This window comes from Salvelinus sp. IW2-2015, linkage group LG11 (assembly GCF_002910315.2).
Source record: "Salvelinus sp. IW2-2015 linkage group LG11, ASM291031v2, whole genome shotgun sequence".
Taxonomy (NCBI): Eukaryota; Metazoa; Chordata; class Actinopteri; order Salmoniformes; family Salmonidae; genus Salvelinus; species Salvelinus sp. IW2-2015.
The window spans coordinates 17,300,851-17,323,579 of record NC_036851.1 but is presented as its reverse complement, the minus strand read 5'-3'; the positions used below and the strand labels follow the sequence as shown (position 1 = coordinate 17,323,579).

The 22,729-nt window shown below is 41.5% G+C and overlaps 1 protein-coding gene across 1 annotated transcript in view; it reads left to right on the top strand.

The window, feature by feature from the left end:
* LOC111969930 (FYVE, RhoGEF and PH domain-containing protein 5-like) overlaps nucleotides 1-22,729 on the top strand; it is a 51,524-nt gene that overhangs the window by 17,465 nt on the left and 11,330 nt on the right. Inside the window, exons 6-7 of the mRNA XM_023996327.1 lie at nucleotides 10,869-11,020; nucleotides 11,436-11,592. Of these exons, the coding sequence (XP_023852095.1) occupies nucleotides 10,869-11,020; nucleotides 11,436-11,592 (309 nt within the window). The remainder of the gene's footprint in view (nucleotides 1-10,868; nucleotides 11,021-11,435; nucleotides 11,593-22,729) is intronic.

Sequence of the window (22,729 nt, the reverse complement as noted above, 5' to 3'; positions counted from 1 at the left end):
CCTCTACCGAAATGTGTGTACTCTGTGTATATTGGTACAGCACAGTACTTCTAACAGTGTGTGGTGTGTGTGTGTGTGTCTCTGGTCTGTCTTGCTGTGATGAACCTGTTCACAGCAAGACCCCAAACAAACGCTTCTACTCATGCTGTTAATGTCCCGGCAATCTGGCTCAGTCATCCATGTTACTACTGTAGGACACACACACACAGCGGAGAGGATAATACACGCAAGGGCAAGGGGATAGGTGAATTGAAAAATGAACAGCAAGCTTGAATGTGTATTTTTTGCATTCTTGCAGCACTATAGGAAAACCTTTGCCATGAATGTAATGTCCCTCTTCTCTCCCTGATGTTGCAGTGCCTACACAGAGCCTTTCCCAATGAACGATACTCCAGCAGGCTCTCAGCTGAAGAGGACCATGGACTCACCTCAGAGGAGGAGGAGGGAGGATGTGAGCATGGTTTGACAAACAGGTGATACACCAGCCAGCAGTAAACACATTAGACGATGTAACTCATGAGCATGTGTTAAGTCCAGGTTGTACAGATCTTCAAAGATTTGGAATGAAACGCTTATTATTAAGTATATCTAAGATGTATGACCTTTACTTGTAATATCCACTACATAATATTTCACTTGGCTACCACATTCAATGGTGGGTATCACTTTCTGTTGAAACTGCTTTCCTATTCAAGCAGCCATTTTACAGTAGCCCAGAGATGGACCCACCCCATCCCCACTGCCACCATAATATCAGCCGGGCTCCCGCCACGTGACTCACACTTCCTTGCTTTCTTCTTCAAAAGAAAAACACAATAAGGAGAAAAATAGTTGCGCCAGTCCCAGAAACAGCCAGTCAGCCTCTCATACATAATGCATCTGAATTTAAATCTGTGTATTTTAAAAAGCTTTCACTCTATGCTCCACTCTAATCAAATAATCACTCTTATTTTGACAGTGGAGAATCAAGTAAATCAAAATGAGCTTTCCTCAATCTCCTCCTCCCGTGTAGCTGTTGCTATCAATGTTTCACAGGAATAAGTACCTAAAGAGAGCATTTTAACATTAGCTCTGTTCATTCACTTCTTGCTGCTTTCGCTTTGTCACCTAGATTGATGGACGATCCAGAGCCTTCTACGTCGCCAAAGAGCTGGTGGACTCTGAGAGACTGTGAGTATCTCTTTTAATGGATTCAATAGCATCCTGCTTTAGTCAGGCCATTCCCTCTCTCTCTCTCTTTTGTTCTCTCTCTTCTCATTCTCTCCCTCTCTCTCTGTCGCTCATTCTCCTTCCTCTCTCCCTTACTCTCTCTCTGTCCTATTCATCATGTCTTCACTAATTTATTGAGTAGCATCCACCAGCATCCAAACTGACAGCCAATTAAATGAGTGTCTAGTGTAAGTTATTGAATATCAGCACAGCCTCAGCAGCAGACAGTGAACTGTTCTTCTGATATACTTCGGAGAGTACATTTGACTTGTTGGAGGATGTTTCTCTATGTAAATCATGTGACACATGTTTTGTATCTTGTTCTTTTATATCCTTTAATAATCTGCTAAAGTATTTACCTGTCTGAATGGATGTGTGAATGGATTCCCATTTAAGCTGACAATATCACTAACCTATCACTCTCTCTGTTGTTTTTTTTAGACATGTAAAGGCCCTAAAGCTCCTTCAAGAGGTAAGATAAACAAATGGAGCAACATCACTCTCATTGTACAGAGTAGATTATATTCTGGTAAAAGCCCTCTGAATACTCCAATATTCAATTTATAATGCCACGCCCACTTGATCCAGTTCCTGATTGAAGATGACTGTTTTTCTCCTTCCGGCCCATTACAAACAAGCAAAACTTGTTAAATATGAATTCAATTTGTCAAAACTTTACATAATGTTCACAGAATTTGAAAGATATGTTCATTCTATGTTGAGGAAAATTGCTATGACACGTTCTTTGCAATGTTACTTTAGTGTTGTTGCCAACAGGATGAATGTTTTGGAATATTTTGTATTCCCTACAGGCTTCCTTCTTTTCACTATGTCAAATAGTAGTATTGTGGAGTAACTACAATGATGTTGCTCCATCCTCGGTGTTTTCCTTCACAGTCATTAAACTCGGTTACTGTTTTAAAGTCACCTTGGCCTCATGGTGAAATCCCTGAGCGATTTCCTTCCTCTCTGGCAACTGAGTTAGGAAGGATGCCTGTATTTTGTAGTGACTGGGTGTATTGATACACCATCCAAAGTGTAATTAATAACTTCACCATGCTCAAAGGGATAGTCAATGTCTGCTTTTATTTTTACCCATCTGCCAATAGGTGCCCTTCTTTGGGAGGCAATGGAACATCTCCCTGGTCTTTGTGGTTGAATCTGTGTTCACTGCATGACTGAAAGACCCTACAGATAATTGTATGTGTGGGGTACAGAGATGAGGTAGTCATTCAAAAATCATGTTAAATAACCATAGTAGGCCTTTAAAATAGTGATGGTAGGTTCTGCTTTTTTACTGACTGAGTTTTAGACTCGTTCAGTCAAAAGAACAAATCTTTCGACTGATTTTGTTAATTTGAGACAGTAATGCCCAGAGCACACAGGAACCTCTACAGGTGAACGATAAACTAAAACTTGAAAGAGTCATGATTCCACAAGCCTTTTGTTCACATGTCATTCACCATAAAGGGGCTTATTGGAGCTGTCATTTGTGACTGAGACTTGTAAAAGTGTGCTTTAAACGGTGTACATTTGTTCATTGTTAGGCATACAAATAATATTATTTCTTTGATGCATTTGAAAAAAGGTTTAGTTGTGCTGCTACTGGACTAGATTGTGAACGACTCTTGGCGAAATGCATTGGTTGACTGCCATGAGGTTATAAGCACAATATCGTTCACGAACTGCAGCCCCCCAAATGATTAGTTCGAGTTTAGAGTTTGTTGAGCAAAGGCTGTGTGTTTTTTTGGTTCTACAAAGTTGTGTCCATCAAAACGTTCAATAATCAATTCCTTGCACCATGCTATCAATTATCAGTTAAATTATACATTTTTCTTCTCTATGCTGCCTGCAGAATGCTTTATGTTCCTGCTCGTATATACACTCCCGGCAGTTTATTAGGTACACAACCCGTTCACAAAAATGTGTTTCTACTACAGACAGTGAGTCACATGGTCGTGGCTTGCATATAAAGCAGGTAGATAGGCATCGAGGCAGTCAGTTACTGTTCGACTGAACGTTAGAATGGGCTAAATGAGTGACCTAAGCAACTTTGAGCGTGGCGTTTTCGGCGGTGCCAGGCACGCCGGATCCAATATCTAAGAAACGCCCTCTCTCCTTGGCTTTTCATGCATAAAGGACTCTAGGGTTTACCGAGAATGGTGCGACAAACAAAAAACATCCAGTCAGCGGCAGTCATGTGAGCGAAAACATATTGTTGATCAGAGAGGTTGAAGGAGAATGACATGAATCGTGCAAGCTAACAGCACAAATAACAGCGCAGTACAACAGGTGTGTGCAGAACGCATCTTGGAATGCACAACTTATCGATCCTTGTCACGGATGGGCTATTGCAGCAGACGACCACACCGGTTCCACTCCTATCAGATAAATAAAGAAGAAGCGGCTCAGTGGGCAAGTGATCACCAACACCGGACAGTTGAGGAGTGGAAACACATTGCCTGGAACATGACAGCGAGTTCAGTTTACACATAACAGGCTGTTTGCAGCATGAATGTACCACCGTCCAATTTACAGCAACTGCATGATGTCATTGCGTCAGCATGGACCAACATCCCTGTGGAACGTTCACGACACCTTGTAGAATGCCCCAAAGAAACAGGCTGTTCTGGAGGCAAAGGAGGGGTCCGACCCGGACTAAATGGGTGTACATAATAAACTGTCCTGTGAGTGGATCATAGACAGCTGTTGTCAGAGCACGTCTCCAGAGCCGCTGAGCCAGAGTATTGCGTATTAATCCTGCAGTAGAATTCATTGCGGCCAGCCAGAAGTTCAAACGAACGACTAAAGTCCTCAGAAAAAAGAATCATGACTCTAGAGTAAAAAAGAGTCATTCAAAAAAGTTACAATTCATTCCCGAACTGCACATCACTACATTAAAACGTGATTATGTTTAGTGTCACCACACACAGGCTAAAACTTCAGTGACTTTATGGCACTTCTCTAGGAAGGAATGCTCTTGAGAAGGGTCATTTCTCTATTCTAAGAATTGGGGAAACATATGAAAGTTCACTAATTGATTGAAGGTGTCAAAATGCTTAAACAATATCAATTGTCCCTCCTGGTATGGCTGTCTGGTAGCTAACACCATCTATAATAAAATCCATCATGTATCTACAGGACAAGCGTCTGAACCTCATCAATTTCAGTTTTAGAACACTGCAGAACAAAACAAGTAGAGACATACACACCACAGTGAGATAATACTGTGACACTGTGTGCTTTAGCGCCTCCCGTTCATCATGTGCTATCGATCCCATCTGAGTAGCATTCATCACTGCTGCTGTGAAGCAGACCTGGCTGCTACTTTATGTCCTGGCTGCTCCCTCCACTGGGACAGACACAGTTGTCTTACTCACAGCTCACTAAGCCCCTACACAGGACAGCAGCTTCACCCTCTACTTCTCTCATCTACTCTCACCCCCAGTGTATAGAATAAAAGCATACAGGGTCAAATGACAACATTAGACAGTTGGTTGAACAGGGAAGCTTCGTCAAACCTGAGAGACAAATATATGAACAGATCAAACGTCAGATCGGAGTATCATTTGTTCAACCTGTATTTTGGGAAAGTCCTGGAGAAGAAAACTCAGAAGAAGAACTTCACTTCACATTTGGGAACAGGGTCTGGAAATGTGCTGTATTTTTTGTTATTCCTTATCAAACAATGGAACAATAGCTTGTGTGTTTTCTCTCAACTCTCACTGACGGTGGTCTTTCCCCCCAGCTGTGTGTGAGTATTAGAGAGCTCAGGGAGTGTGTGGGGTGGGTGGGTGGCAGGGTGGGGGGGGGGGGGGGGTCGTCTAGGAATGTCTGGTCTGTTCCAATCATGCATGGATTGCTGAGTTAGGTCTGTTGGAGAGGGAACCCACTTAGGAACATCCCTCTACTGTTATAGCTTTAAGAATTATAAGAGGCGAGTGTTGCATTTATGCATTATGCAACAGAGTAATGAAATATTGTTGAATATCATGCCTGGAAGCTGGGTATGAGGGACATGTAGCTGATATAATAACCTTATTGAGAAGGGGGGAAAAACAAGGTTAAACAACCTGCGTTCAGTATTCAAAAAACATAGCAAGTGTGCAATTCATGAAAGAACACACTGTACAAAAGGTCATGAATAAGAATGTTCATGATCTTTACATGAAAGACTCAGTAACGAAGCAACAAAAAGAAGGCCATATATATCGATATGTCTAGAGAATCTACATAAGAAACCTAGTATAATGATGATGTATAGTACAATCATTAGAGTGGACTTGTGTATAATATTTGCATCACTCAGTTTGTTTAATGGGATCAAAGTGCATAGACTACAGCTTTTACATTCAAATGAACCGATCATAAATCATGGGTGTACACCTAACTAACTAATTCAGGTAGTGCCCTTGCTCAATGGTATCCAGTATGAACGATGAGGCTCCCTTGATTCAAGCTGTCAGGTTCCAACTATCCAAGCAACCACACACACTAGCTCCATGACAAAACATCAACAGTTTACCAATTCAGCAAACTATTTTTTCATTTGACCTTTATTTGACCAAGCAGGTCAATTAAGAACAAATTCRTATTTTCAATGACTCCTTCAAGGCAAGAGTCTCATTTAGRTTTTGTTGCATCTGGAAATTGAATCCACAACATTCTGGGTTAGGGGTTTCCCTACTTCAAATGCATTGGTTCTCCATACAACATTCTTCTGAGATCAAAATGGGATCAAATGAATTACTCAGGGTACCGCATTCAATCTATTCTATATGTGAAGGTCGAGCTCCAGTGCCTTACTGGAAAATGTCAATTTTTCAGCCAAACCTGCTGGGATCTAGACTGTACACTTACTCTGACAGGCAGTAAATGAGAAATCATGGAGAGGAATGACAACAGCTGTATTTGATGCATCACTGACCTCTGGGAATCAACAGTTGGTTCTCCTCACTGCCCTCATTCAGAATGTCCCCTTCTGCTTTACTGTATTTCCTGCCTAAGGTAACTGGTACAAAGAASCAACCCCATTGCTATCTTATATTCTATCTATTTTTGAAGAGGTGAAGTTACAGTGGACATAGCTGAATAAAGCTAAGTAAGTAGCCTTGCGCGAGCCAGAACAGCTCACATGGCAGGAGCCTATCCCCTGTAGCAGCTTGATGTACAAGTACACCGCGTGGACAGGAMGCTAGTCTATCACAGGGCCTTACCCCCAATCTATCTCCTTAATGCTGAGATGCATCAAGTCCCATTTTTACTGTCTTTGGTATGACTTCGCCAGGGATCAAACTCACAACCTTCCAATCTCGGGATGGACACCTTAAATGAAGGTAACATTGACKTATTCTTGACCTTTCTCTGTGTAAGGTACCCTGGTGTCAATGAGCACCGATGTGCTCCAGTGCTTGTGTAAATTCACCTCAAACAATGCCTGGTGCGTACGTTTCTGCGTAATCATCTGACTGACTACCCCTGSGCTGACGAGCCCACGTTGTCAAGGCAAGGTAGTCAATCTAGCTGGAACAACACTGATAAACCTAAGCACAGGGCTGGCTGACGGCCGGAGAGAACCACCACAAACCAAGGAGCTGACACACAGGAAGTGATGTCATCAATGGCTTCTGGAACCTATTCACCTTGGAGGACCTGAGCCCTAGGACCATGCCTCAGGACTACCCGGCATGATGACTCCTTGCTGTCCCCAGTCCACCTGGCCGTGCTGCTGCTCCAGTTTCAACTGTTCTGCCTGCGGCTATGGAACCCTGACCTGTTCACCGGACGTGCTACCTGTCCCAGACCTGCTGTTTTCAACTCTCTAGAGACGCAGGAGCGGGAGAAGATACTCTCAATGATCGCCTATGAAAAGCCAACTGACATTTACTCCTGAGGTGCTGACTTGTTGCACCCTCGACATTACTGTGATTATTATTATTTGACCATGCTGGTCATTTATGAACATTTGAACATCTTGGCCATGTTCTGTTATAATCTCCACCCGGCACAGCCAGAAGAGGACTGGCCACCCCTCATAGCCTGGTTCCTCTCTGGGTTTCTTCCTAGGTTTTGGCCTTCCAAGGGGTTTTCCAAGCCACCGTGCTCTTCACCTGCATGGCTTTCTGTTGGGTTTTAGGGCTGGGTTTCCTGTAACAGCACTTTGAGATATCAGCTGATGTAAGAAGGGCTATATAAATACATTTGATTTGATTTGATGACACCTGACAACAAGAGCACATCCAATTTGTTGTGATTATTTTCGTCCTTCCGGCCCATTCACAAACAAGCAAAACATTGTTAAATATGAATTACATTTGTCATAACTATTAATTAATGTGCACAGGATTTGAAAGATATGTTAATTRTATTTTGAGGAGAAAAAWAAAWAAAAATGAAAACATTTGTTTTCACTTAATATGGAGGAAGACAGGTTTGTGTCATCGATGATGTGAGGCTATTGTTTAACTTAGCAACGACCACAAAGTGTAAAGAAAGCTTCAGAATGTTGGAAAACCCATTCACTTACAGTACATGTGTTTTGCTTGAAATGAACATGCTTTATTTTGGGGGTTGAAATCATATGCTTTCCATCTTAACTGGCTGWATAATAGATCCTTTACTAGCTACAGCGCTACTAATATCCAACTTCGTCTTGATGAATGTCTCTTCTGTACTAGATATATTTAGCTGGCTAGCTGCCCATTGCTAGCTGGTTGGATGGGCAGCTAGCTAGATAGGTTGGAACTGCATAGCTAGCTAGCATTACAGATCGACAAACAAGGTGAAAAGTATTATCTTAGCTAGATGGGTTATGAAAGTAATGCCTTATTGGAAAATAGTTCACTAACTAGCTAGTTTGCTGTCTTTGGTTTGCTTTAAAGTCATGTTCAAAATGCTCAACAGRTAGATCAATAGCTTGATCACTCASTTTTGGGCGTGCAGTTTGTCCCGACCGTAAAACACATTTTAGGTTTTTCAAACCTGATCTGTCATCCACGACAACTAGCTGGCTCGGGTCTTTGAATTGCACAAAGTGGTGATGTCATTTTCTCATCAATATTTGTAATTTATGCTGATGAAGAGTGACAGCTTCTGCTTTGACTCAAGCTAGATATATAGATATAGATATAGCTAGCTAGGTTTACATGACACACAAGTTCCTCTTTTTAGTTTAGCTATATTAAAATAAATGACAGAGATGCAAATTATTGGGGCATAGATAAAATGTTGTCGTTCTAAAGAAAATTTGCTGCAAATCTACAAATTTTGCCATGGGGAGGAGAGAAGATTTAGCAATTTTATAACTAATTTTATGCAAATCTACACATTTTGCCATAGGCTGGAGGCAAATGTTTGCAGTTTTTAATATGACAAATAATGATCAATGGCCCGGTCGGTAATTCGACCATGCTTACTACAAGTTTACAAAGCTGGCCGCGAAACTAACTTAGCAATCTAAAAATATTTTGCTGACACTGGCTTATTGASTGACTACTGATGCACAACCAAATTTCGAAATTGCACCTATTATTCTAACTCTCAACAGTAAGTTGAGACCCCGACGGAGTCCCCCCCCKAWTWAAAAAAAAAACATTATTATTATTGGTTGTCGGGCCTACAAAAAGGCGGTGGGGCCAGTTGCCCATCCCTGTTGTCGGCTTTTGAATTAGCATTTCACCATCATGGCTTTGTAGCTTGAAATATGTGGTAAAAGTTATAATTTTTTWAATTCAAATTGATGGCTTGCACAACACAAGTCAGACATCAACTCAATTATAGATACAATACAACATTTTAAAATATATATTATCATATTTTAAGCCATTTAATGCAGCACTAAAATTAATGAATGCATTTCAATGAGAGATTAACTTTTCTTTTCCCCTTGTGGGTAGTACCGAAGCTGTTGGCAGYGGCGCTTTCGAACGTTTAAACTTGTCTTCCTCCATAAGCACGCAGAAGCCAATGTTCATTAGCATTAATCAATGAATCAATCAACTGTATTTTATAAAGCCCTTTTTACATCAGCAGTTGTCACAAAGTGCTATACAGATACCCAGTGTAAAACCCCAAAGAGCAAGCGATGCAMATGAAGAAACACAGTGGCTAGGAAAAACTCCCTAGAAAGGCAGGAACCTAGGAAGAAACCTAGGAACCAGTCTTTGAGGGGTGGCCAGTCTCATAGAGAATGACTGGTGGTGTTAGCTAGTTATCTTTGTGGCACAACAGATTGCAAATATCTACATAAAACATTTTATCATTGATATTCTGTGTCTAACAAAATTGCCATTTCAAGTARTGTTCTTTGATTGAAAAGATAGTCTAAAATGCTAAKTAGCTAACACCGCCAGTCATTCTCTATGAGAATGCTAACACTAACGCTAACGTTAGCTTCTGAGTTGGCTTTTTCCACATTTTGTTGTGTTACAGCCTGAATTTATAATGYATTAAATTGAGATCTTTTGTCACTGCCGCAAACATAATTCACCATAATGTAAAAGTGGAATTATGTTTTTTGAAATTTGTACAAAATATTACAAATGYAAAGCTGAAAAGTATTGAGTCAATAAGTATTCAACCCCTTTGTAATGGCAGCCTAAATAAGTTCAAGAGTAAAAATGTGCTTAACAAGTCACATAATAAATTGCATGGACTCACTCTGTGTGCAATAATAGTGTTTAAGTGATAATGCCCTCGAAGCCAGTGTTTGAAGGATATATTGGCAAGGGTGTTGTTAGGCCCAAGATTAAGTCCCATATATCCTCCAAACACCGGCTTCGAACAGGTTAAGAAACAAATTAAAATAATGATTAACATATTTTCATGAAAAAAATKATTTTGTTTGGCCTGTTTTTCTATAGAAATGTCTTTGAATATATCCATAAAAACTATTCTGATTCATGATTTTGACTGGCTAAGAAAAGTTGCCTGCCTGTCTTTCTCGTCCTAACTCACGAKACGTTCATTACTATGGGACAGCAGGAGATTGAATTTAAATACTGAAACAATGTTGCAAATGTCGGAGAGACAGATAGCAAGTTTTATACAAATCTCCGTTGTTGAAAACCAAATGTTAGTCTGAAAGAAAGGGGAGATAATGTTACAGTAGAAATCAAGTTTATAAATTGCCTMGTTGGGCTGATGAGACGGATGGATTGCGCAGTGAGATGGAACAGTAAATAGGCATTTCAACGTCATAGCCTTACTTGTGTAACTTATGGAATAGAAACCGGTTGGAATGTGGTTTTAACCAATCAGTATCCAGAATTAGAACCATCCGTTGTATAAGACCATATAGTTCATGTCAGTATGTTGATAAATGGTAGGGTTGTGGTCAACAATGTATCAGTGACCAAGGTCATTATGCAACCCAACAGCTGGTATATAACCCAGGTCCAGAACTCCTTTTCCTGAGTGGTTAGACAGGCAGAGACTGGGGAAGAGGAAGACAGACTGAGATGATACTGGGTTAGAGGAACAGGAAGGATGGGAAGCTCTAGGAGGATCTGACCCGTTCCCCCTGTAACTCTCTCCCTCCTTTTCCCTTTCCCCCCTTATTCTTTTCCTCCCCTTCTTCCTGCCTCAATCCCTCTCCCCTTCTCCCTCTACCCTCTCTCTTCTCTCCCCTTCTTCCTCKRTTCTTCCTCCCTCTCCTGCAGGACTTCAGGGCAGCAGTGTCGGAGGCGGTGGGGGAGGATGGGGAACCTGTGGTGGAYGAACAGAGGCTGGGGGAGATACTGGGCACACTCCCTGAGGTCTACATACTCCACAGCAACATCCTCACTGAGCTGGACTCGCGCATCAGACAATGGTGAGACATTCAGTACGTTAAACACAGTGGGATATCTATATATGCAGATTCAGTGCCTCTTTTTATATCCCTGCTGAAGACACAATTTTAGAAAGATGCGTTTAATGTATGATTTTAATTAGCTAATATTATTATTATTATTATTATATGCACTCATAAATAAATACCCACAGACTTGTAAATTCCATAGAAATGAAAAAGCATAGACAGTTCTGCATTTTAAACGCATCAAGCGGAATGATTGTAAATAGTATCCAACTGTATATTTTTGAATTCTTATTCATTCAGGAGCTCAGGAGGTATCGACATGTTTCTATGTCCGTAATTCAATAACTTACCTGTCAACTGTTATTCAATAACATACACTGTCAACCAATCCTCCAAACCTCAACATGATTCCATTCCCCATCACCAGGGAGGAGAGCCAGAGGGTGGTGGATGTGATCCTGTCTCGACGGGAGGAGTTTGCTGTGTTTGCTACCTACATCTCTGAGTATGACCGGAGCATGTCCCTACTGGCAGAGAGCTGCAAACTCAACCCTGCCTTCCATGACATCGTCAAGCAGTTTGAGGTAAGACGCTATACTTAGTCTGAGCTTAGAGACTACTTATAAAAGTGGAAGTCCTTTACCTAAAACCCCAATGTGAGTCTTTATCTTGTGTTGATTTAAACTAACCTTTGGATATGCATGCTCAGAAGAATCAGTCCTGAGGTCATAGCCACTGTACCTGCCAGTCTGTAACAATGTCTTTATTCAGCCAGGAGTTCCCCGTTCCCTTTATATAGCAGCTTTAGTTTGTCAACCAGACTCCACTGGGAGTCAATGGCCTTTRCAAACCCTCTCTATTCTGCTCTATGGGACTGACCTTTTCAACGTGCTACTCTCATGTTTTATACCTCTCAAAGACCGAACACAAACCTTTTTTGTACTGTGCATCCCTTTATCTTAGCTGTCAACAGGAAGTACTATCTGAGAGGATGTCATCACTGGTTAACGGGAATTTATCATGTGATCACCATATCCATCAGGAAGAATACGTTACGCAAACTTGCTTTGCACAGCTCCGTAGTATGCAAAGGTATTCTCAGTTGAGTAGGGAATGTGTAATCYAGGTCCCTAATGATGATGATAGGAACTATTATTAACCATGGCAGATGATGTAAAACACGCTCCCAGATAAGACCATCTGAATGCAGTCATGGATTTCTTATTTCCTCTCCAGGCCTGACTGGCCTGTGTCATTGATTCAGCGCTCATATAGTGGAAGTTTCTCACATGCTTCAGGTCACCTTGCTTACCGTGTTAAGTCCTATTGATTGGTTATGATAGAGTTAGCAGTTTGACTTGGAGAATGAMCTATAAACGCACTATTTCAATATTGGATTGGCCTTTGTGTTAAGTTTTTCCAATGAATCTACCAATTAGTCTCAGCTCTCTTTGCTACAAAGATTGTACACAAGACCACCCACAGATATGCATAACATACCGTTTCTTGCATATAAATGAGTTAGAGGTTCCTAGACATATTTTGAATCACCTCAAGTTTCATTATAATTATTTTAATTTTGGAAATTAGTCTTGGCTCTCACTGCTACTAAGATTGTACCCAAGACCACCCACAGATATGCATAGCATACCGTTTCTTGCATAGTCARGAGTTAACGGTTCCTAGCCATATTTTGATGTGTAGTGATTGGTAGACAATGATTCTACGCATCTCAATAGTGATTAGGAATGCAACCAGACAAGGAAGCAACTGTCTCAGCTTATGAATATTCAGGAGCAGCTGCCCTCACCAGATATACTGTGGCTTTACGGGACTGGCAATGTAGGTATCGCAGAGAGAAAGAGAGAGAGAGAGCGCGAGAGAGAGAGAAGGAGAGGAAGGATAAGAGAAACATTTGACTTATATAAGCTCTTTTTTTCAACCACTCTATAGATAAAATAAGCATTATCACTAAATGTATGTCAGAAAAATCCAGTGTTTAGCTCAAAGTTAAACACTTTGGGGAATGTTATGAATATTAATGTTATTTCTAGTTAAAAGCTTTTAACTATGCATAGCATCCCCTCGTCCTGGCTTTGTAGTGGTTACATCAGAGACAGTAAGAGGTAATAAAGGTGTGATGGCTGCTGTGTGGTGTGAGAGGACTGCCAGGGGGACTCCTTCTGTGTGACCTCCCTGTAATGAGACACACAGGGCTCTCTGGGACAGCAGTAGAAACTCACAGGTCACAGCCAGAGTCACAGCCACGCAGCTGAGAGGTACAGTAGTTTATCCTGCTATGGCAGTTTAGCCAACGGTCAATGCAGAAAGTATTTTCCATAATGGCAGGTGACCATTTAGATGATTTCGTGACCTTGGGACTATTAAGGTTCTATCTGCTCCTAGTTCTGAGATATTGGACATCAACGTTTTCACATCCAAGATCTCAGAACTGTTTTGTAGTGAATTCTTCTTTCATAACCCATTAAGTTCCTCACCTTAAAGATACCCCAACATTTGAAGACATTTGTAAATCAGTTTTTTTAGGGTTTGTAATCGCAGCTAGAACCTTCTAGTTCTGAAATGTCAATCTGGGTTCAGTCGTAAGGTWCTATCTGGCACAGAATGTTGCATTTATTTCAATTTCAATAGAAACATGCAGACATTTAATGATTCAATGATGAGAATAACCTTCCTTCTTTCTAATCACATCATCAAATATATTAATTTATGTTCATCACACATTTGTTAAAGCAATAAAATGACAAATACACTATATCTTATGGAGAACTGGCAACATTGCTAAAGCTTAGCTCTGGATGAGTACTGAAACTGATATATTGTTCTGGTCTCTGACACTCAAAGTCAGTAAACAACCTACTAGTTATCAATAAAATGTGGTAAGTTTGTAATTGTAGTGAAATACCACTTCCATGGAGGTTTTCTTATTGATATAGAACAAGACAAAAACAGCAATGTCTCTACAATGGGCTCTAAACATGCTTTAGGGAACCTGTATTTATTTGTTTCTACCATACGTTATGCCAAATCTTTTGAAAAGTGGTGGAAAAATATAAATTACAAAAGAGGACCAGAACCGACATGAATAATCAAGGATATGATAAATGTATAGTTTTGAGAGAATTCWAATTTTTCAAATCGCAGATCTCAGAACTGTTTTGTGATGTCTTTCTCTTTCATGACTCAGTAAGTACAATATCTTACATACATATGTTATTTTATTGTGTGATTGGACTGCAGATGAACCTTATAGCACCAAGTTCAAAGGATTTTGCTCAGATAGAACTTTCACATTTGTAATTTTTTTTAATCGTAAATGTACTTTTTTTTGTTGTTGACATATCTCACATGTAAATGACCACCTAAAGAGCAACTCTATATGAATAACTAATTGTCAGATAGAACTTAGTCCCAAGGTCTCGTACATTCTTGTATACTTTATATCTCTTCATTATTGGTTAGATTAATGTTCATTTTGTAAGCTTAAAGGAGTTTGTCCTTCATCTTTTTCCTCTCTCTCTCTCTGTGAGGTAAGTGGAGGGTTAAGCTTTTTAAGCGTTGGTCCAGCAGTGCTGTGTTGTGGGGTGTAATTTCATTGTGGATGTGGTGATGACAGTGATGAAGTAGCTAGGCGCTGTGATCAGATCACCATAGGACCTTACAGGATTAGCCCCTCTTCAGCCAATTTGTTGTTTACTGTGCTGCTATATACAGCGGCCAATGGTGTGTGTGAGTGTGTGTGCATGTGTGCATGTGTGTGTGCCTGTGTGTGTGTGGCTGTGATGTTGATGTGATATTGAATGCTTGTGTTGGTGTTTGTGCCTAGGTGTTTGTGTTCCCTTGAGAAGGAAACACAGGAGGAGAGTGTTTGTGTGTGAGATGCAGCAGGTGCACAGAGAGAGATAAAGACAGTGTGATGGTGTGAAATCCCAGTATAGGCAGCTGGGCAATGAGGCAGACACAAGCTAATTAGAGAGGCAGCCTCCTTTACAACTCCCCAATTAGATCAGCTGTGTGTGCAGCCAGCGAATCAGCTGGCCATGACTGTATGTATGTGTGTGTGTGTGTGTGTGTGTAGGCACCGCCTCTTTTTGGCTCACTCACCCAAACAACCACGCACTAATTATCATATTTGGCTCGCCACAGAAGTCATTTCAGCCGTACAAGTGTCAACTGGATCACAATTTACATGAACAAGCGACACTTGAGGTGCTGGTGTTCTGTCAGGGAGAGGTTTTAATGATGGGATGTTTTTATTGAAAAGGGAGGGGAAAACTGAAGGGTAATCCAAAGCGAGAGAGAGGAAACCACACAGAGCTAATGTAAGGTGCCTTTAGAGAGACCCTTATGGAAAAACACATGACTTTCACATGTGATCTTATGTGAAGTTAATGTGATAACGTGACATCATATAAAAGCAACATGTGATAACATGAAACTACACGTGATAACATTTGAGCACATGTGAAAGCATGAGTTACATGTCTAGCATATCACAGAGGGTGTTCTTTAATGAAAGAGTATCCAACATAATCCAGATAGAATCCAGAATTCCCCAGGGCAGCTGTCTAGGCCCCTTACTTTTTTCAATCTTTACTAATGACATGCCACTGGCCATGAGTAAAGCCAGTGTGGCTATGTATGTGGATGACTCAATACTATACACGTCAGCTACTACAGTGAGTGAAATCATTGCAACACTTAACAAAGAGCTGCAGTTAGTTTCAGAATGGGTGGCAAGGAATAAATTAGTCCTAAATATTTCAAAAACTAAGAGCATTGTATTTGGGACAAATCATTGACTAAACCCTAAACATCAACTGAATCTTGTAGTAAGTAATGTGGAAATTGAGCAAATTCAGGTGACTAAACTGCTTGGAGTAACCCTGGACTGTTGTCAAAACATGTTGATACAACAGTAGTAAAMATGGGGAGAGGTCTGTCCATAATAAAGCACTCTGCCTTTTAAACAACACTATCAACAAGGCAGGTCCTACAGGCTCTAGTTTTGTCGCACCTGGACTACTGTTCAGTCGTGTGGTCAGGTGCCACAAAGAGGGACCTCGGAAAATTACAATTGGCTCAGAACAGGGCAGTCGGCTGGCCCTTGGATATACACAGAGAGCTAACATTAATAACATGCAAGTAAGTCTCTCATGGCTCAAAGTGGAGGAGAGATTGACTTCATCACTACTTGTTTTTGTAAGAAGTGTTGACGTGCTGAATGCACCAAGGTGTCTGTTTAAACTACGAGCACACAGCTCGGACACCCATGCATACCCCACAAGACATGCCACCAAAGTCTCTTCACAATTCCCAAGTCAAGAACAGACTATGGGAGGTGCACAGTACTATATAGAGCCATCGCTACATGYAACTCATTTTCACATCAGGTAACTTATGCAAGCAGCAAAATCGGATAAAGAAAACAGATAAAAATAATGTGAATAATGTGAAAGACACACACAGGTACAGACACACATGAACATGATAAGACACGCACTCTAAACACACGTGGATGTTGTATTGTAAATATGTGACCGACCTGCTCAAATCGGTCTTACGTAGCAAAATTCGAAATTGTGTTTTTTACATTGGATAAAATTAGAGACTCAGAGCTACAAAATGGTACATCATACACTACAGTTGAGGAACAATGGGAAAGTAATTCTGCTTTGAAAGTTAATAAACTTGTAAACTCACTTTTGAGAAAATGTCCTTTGAATGTTTTGGTACTACTATTGGAGAGCCCTTCTTTGTCTACACCCATTCGGCATCGTTCCCACCCTCTTAAGCTTTAGCCCCACCCATCTCTTTAAGGGGTTGATCCGAGCGTTATATACATACAACAGCAGTCAAGCACCCAAGCTAACTTGCTAGCGAATTCCAGATACAAATGAGAGAACATTACTCGTGTAACGGATGTGAAATGGCTAGCTAGTTAGCGGGTACGCGCTAGTAGCGTTTCAATCAGTTACGTCACTTGCTCTGAAACTATTAGTAGTGTTGCCCTTGCTCTGCAAAAGCCGTGGCCTTTGTGGAGCGATGGGTAACGATGCTTCGTGGGCCACCGTTGTTGATGTGTGCAGAGGGTCCTGGTTCGCGCCCGTGTCGGGGCGAGGGGACGCCGTAAAGTTATACTGTTACATTGATGCTGTTGACCGGATCACTGGTTGCTGCGGAGAAGGAGGAGGTTGAAAGGGGGGTGAGTGTAACGGATGTGAAATGGCTGGCTAGCTAGTTAGCGGGTACGCGCTAGTAGCGTTTCAATCAGTTAATCGTCACTTGCTCTGAAACCTATTAGTAGTGTTGCCCCTTGCTCTGCAAGGGCAGCGGCTTTTGTGGAGCGATGGMTAACGACGCTTCGTGGGTGTCAGTTGTTGATGTGTSCAGAGGGTCCCTGGTTCGCGCCCGTGTTGGGGCGAGGGGACGGTTTAAAGTTATACTGTTACACTCGCCCCAGCAGAGCTGGTTAGGCTGTTATGTTATCCAGAGCATTGGTGACTGCAACTGTGCTGTCAGAATGTCCATTCATATATTCTGAGCATTTCGCTCTCAGAGCATCCAGAGTGCACACTGGATGCTCTGGCCGATGAGTAGAGTTGATCCGAACATTCTGACCTCACAACGGCAGTCAAGCGCCCAAGTTAACTGGCTAACATTGGCTAGCTTGCTAGCTACTTCCAGACACAAATGAGAGAACACCCCACTCTGACCATTTTACTCGCCCTGGCAGAGCTGGTTAGGCTGTTTTCATGTTTTTCAGGGTGTTGGTGACTAACTGTGGTGCTGGTAACAATTTACCCAGCTAGCACAGTGGATCTGGACCGATTCCGGCTGAGAGTCGGGGCATTCGGCTGAGAGTCAGACTCGGCTGAGAGTCAGAATCGGCCGACGTCATGGGGCCCGGGTCTGGGCCGCCTTCGGCAGTATTACTTGTGGCTAGGATGCAGGGATTGAGCTCGGGCCGATTCCGGTGTGAGTTATCTGGCCCAAATGTATTACTTGGGGCTCGGGCCAATTCCGGTGAGGGTTATCTGGCCCAAATGAATTACTTGGGGCTCGGGCCGATTCCGGTGAGAGTTATTTGGCCCAAATGTATTACTTGGGGCTCAGGCCGATTAGGGCTACGCTCTGGCAGATTATTACACGGGCTGCTTTATATAATTAACATTTCATTATTTATTTTTTTACATATTTTCTCATTGTTTCTGTGATAAAAAAAAATACAATTAACATTTAAATGAAATTCTTTCAGAGTCCTGTGTAGTATTTTAGTATTTTGATACTTTGTGCAAGACAATTGATAAGCATTAAAACATTTGCGGCTGGAACTTCCCGAGTGGCGCAGCGGTCTAAGACACTGCATCCCAGTGCAAACTGCGTTTCTACAGATGCTGGTTCGAGACCTGTGTCGACCGGGAAACCCATGAGGCGATGCACAATTGGCCCAGCGTCGTCCAAGTTAGGGGAAGGTTTGGCCGGCTGGGATGTCATTGTCCCATCGTGCTGTAGCGACTCCTGTGGCAGGCTAGGAGCATGCACGCTGACACGGTCACCAGGTGTATGGTGTTTCCTCTGAGACAAAATGCTTTTTTGTGGATGGGAATGATTTGTATGTATAAAATGTATAATAGTAATATTTTAAGTCACTAAATCGGGTCATTTTGTATACATTTATTTAAATTTGCATCGGGCTGCTTCTGGGGTGATTCTGATAAGATGCCGGCAAAGTCGTCTGAATTCTGGTAGACAGAAACGGCCCGATGTACTTTCAATTTGATTCCTGGCCGAGTCCGACACCCGATTCCAGGCCAATTCAATCAGTTCCGCCCCCCCGGAAGAGTGCCGCTTCTGGGCCGATTCCTCATTGCTAGCTGGGTAATTACGCTTTTTTGCCAACGTTTACTGACACCGGCCATATTCAACTGGTGTTGAGCGTTCGTAAATTCATAATTTATTCTGCGCTCTGGCACACTCAGACGAGTGCTCTGAAATCGGAGTAGAWAGCCAGACTGAATTTACGAACGCACCCGAAATGGTTACTTGCATAGTGGAGTCTTTTGTTAAAACATGTAGCTAGCTAAGTAAACAATGAACCATAATCCCAACTCATGACGMTACTACCCTGCATGAATCTYCAGGTAGCTAACCAACCAGGTTCAATGTTAGCTAGCTAACATTAGGCTACAGCTAGCCAAGCAAAATGGCTCTGAGAAACAAATAATAAGATCATACACATAACGTTAGCTAGTGAGCCAGCCAGCTAACATTAGCTAGCTAAACAATGAACTATAATCRCATCTCATGACATTACTACCCTGCATGAATCTGCAGGWAGCTAACCAACCAGGTTCAATGTTAGCTAGCTGACATTAGGCTATAGCTAGCCAAGCAAATTCCTCTGAGATACGAATAATAAAATCATACACGTAACATTAGCTAGCAAGCCAACCAGCTAACGTTAGCTAGATAGCTAGGTAAATAATGAACCATAATCCCAACTCATGACGTTACTACCCTGCATGAATCTTCAGGCAGCTAACCAACCAGGTTCAATGTTAGCTGGCTAACATTAGGCTATAGCTAGCCAAGKAAATTCCTCTGAGATACGAATAATAGGATCATACACATAACATTAGCGAGCCAGCCAGCTAACATTAGCTAGCTAGCCAACAGTACACATTAACTTGAAATGAAACCACTTTGTCAAAATTAGAAGAATGTAATATCTGAAAATGTAGCTAGCTAGACTATCTTACATCATTCATGGATGGACGCATCTCCTGTCGGATGCCATGGTTGCCCTTAGTTTGAGATGTAATCCGGAGACAGGTGTTTTCTCCATCTCCTTAGCTATCATACTCGAATTCCACTGATTTCAAAACTCAGTCCCGCAGAAAGTGGAGAGCAACACTTATGCAGTTTTACTACACGATACATAAAAAAAAAAAAGCTGCGTTAGACAGGATTACCAAGACATACTGACCAGCTCAAATAGACAGAAGCATGRTATATGGCAGACCAATCCAAACTCATCTCTTGGCATGTCCAGCCCACCCATTATCTCAGCCAATCATGGCTAGCGGGAAGGTTGTTGACTTTTTCTGTGGCTAAACCAATGCAGTTTGATTTTTTTTTTAAAGTTTACGTTCAAAGGTTCTCCTGTGAAGTAGTGACCCACGACATACGCCTAGTTTTCTGAAATGGGTCACATATGTGATAGTGGAGTAGTGGTGTCACGGCTGTGTGTAGAGACAGACCAAGGCGCAACGTGCTCTGAGTTCCACATCTTTATTTTGTGAAACTTACAAAACAAAAAAAGAAACAAACAACGAACCGTAACATAAGAGGTGCTACATGCACTAACTCAAAACAAGATCCCACAAAAAAACAGTGGGGAAATGGCTGCCTATATATGATCCCCAATCAGAGACAACGATAAACAGCTGCCTCTGTTTGGGAACCATACCAGGCCAACATAGACATAAAACAACCTAGATAACCCACCCTAGTCACACCCTGACCTAACCAACATAGAGAATAAAAGGCTCTCTATGGTCAGGGCGTGACAAGTGGCCTGAGGGAACACACTAAATTCTATTAGCTTGGCAGCAGCTAATGGGGATCCCTAATATATACAAATACAAATGATCTCATGTGAAATAAATGTGAAAACATGGGGTTGCAAAATTTCAACATATGATACCATGAAACTACACGTGACAACATTATACATTTTTCACATAGAAAACTGCAAATTCGATTTTTGCATGTGAAAGTATTTTAGATGTGCAAAATGCAATTCCACATGTGAGAGTTAGATATTCACATGTTAATATTTTTCACATTTGAAAGTATTTTGTGAATGTTTTTCACATGTGGAAATGCAATTGAACATGTGAATTAGATTTTCACATCTGAATGTTTTTCACATGTGATAGTGCAAATTTGATTTTCACAGGTGAAACTGCAAATTCACATGTGAATCTGCAATTTACATGTGAGATGAAAATATGTTATTGTCCCTCATGTGAAAAGGTGGTGCAGGTCAGCTCTAAATGTAATACATGTGAACAGCTGACCTCACATCTGTCTCTTTTGTTTGTACATGTGAACATTTCAGCTCAACATGTGAAAACAGCTATTACACGTGTGAAACTACACATTTCACATGTGTTTTTTTTGTAATAAATAGTATGGGGTTTTTAGGGTAAGTGTCACGCTGCTCTGCTAAAATAGTGCAAACGTCTTTATGTGATCAATGTGATTACATTTGACATTATCACTTAGTGCTGGCTTTTCAATATGATTTAKTTTGAAGTCCAACGTGTAGGAATCCAAGTGAAATCAGTTATTGACATCGACATGGTGGCATAGCAGGAAGATTGGAATGTCATTTTAGATATCTCGCTTCTTCTCCCCTTTCTCTTTTGAAGGGATTCCATAGGGCAGAAGAATAGAGACAGTACAGGGTTTGTGTGGTGAGGAGATTTGGATGGTCAGGTTTGGTGTCAAATGATCTGTCAAGATTATCTAATTAATCCTTCTGTCATCTATGTGTGTTCAGATCCCAGGTGAGACGTGTTAAATATAGTTACCGTGTATATATAAACATGCACAATGTAATGTGAAAGGTTATGTGATCAACAGTGAAAATATTCATGTGAAATATCATTACATGAGAAACTGTTCCAAAACCACATAATTTCACATGTGAAATCATGTGGTTTTTCCATAGGGGGAGGGAATGGAGTAAGAGAAAATGGGAGTGAAACAGAGACAAAGAGAAGAAGAGAATTTAGGGAGGTGGATTAGCTGATTGGAGGTGGGGGTTTGACACTAGAATCCTGGTTCCAAATCGTTGCTCTATTTTTACTCCGTTCTGCTATGCTCCATCTCTCATAATGAAGACCAAGGTTGGTGTGTGGTGGCTATTTAATCCTCCCCTTTATAGGGCCAGCAATATTGTCTCGCCAGCCCTGTGTGTGGTGTGTGTGTGTGTGTGTGTGTGTGTGTGTGTGTGTGTGTGTGTCCATACATTTGTGGGTGTGCTTGCATGTGTCTGTGTGTGTGTTCCTTGCGTGCCTGTATGCGTGTTTGCATGTGTACGTGTGTGTGTGCTTACATGTGAGTGTGTGTATGTGTGTATGTTTGCGGGCCTGCGTTTGTTGTGTGTGTGCGTTCCACAGTCACCCAGTGTAAAATTAAGGGATGGCTGTCTCAGTCCCGCGGGGGGTTATCTCTTCGTCTCTAATGAGGAACGGGGCTCCTATTGGGTTAGGAACTCCTCAGTCAGTGGTGATGTGTGGATCTGCTCTGGGCCTTTGTATTATAGACCCTCTCTGGGACTGGGAATATATGTCCATCAGACACAATTAGCCTGTGATAGATTTGTTTTAGATATCTCGCTTCTTCTCCCTTTCTCTTTTGAAGGGATTCCATAGGGCAGAAGAATAGAGACAGTACAGGGTTGTGTGGTGAGGAGATTTGGAGTGGTCAGGTTGGTGTCAAACGATCTGTCAAGATTATCTCATTAATCCTTTGTCATCTATAGCTTTGATTGCATAATTTCAACAGAGGTAACCCAAATTGAGAGTAGTGTTGTGCATTGTTGTCACGTTAGCTAGGAGTGGTGGGTGTGTAGTCAGGCGCAGAGAGCAGAGTTTTCAGAAAATACATATTTATTCCCAAAATTGG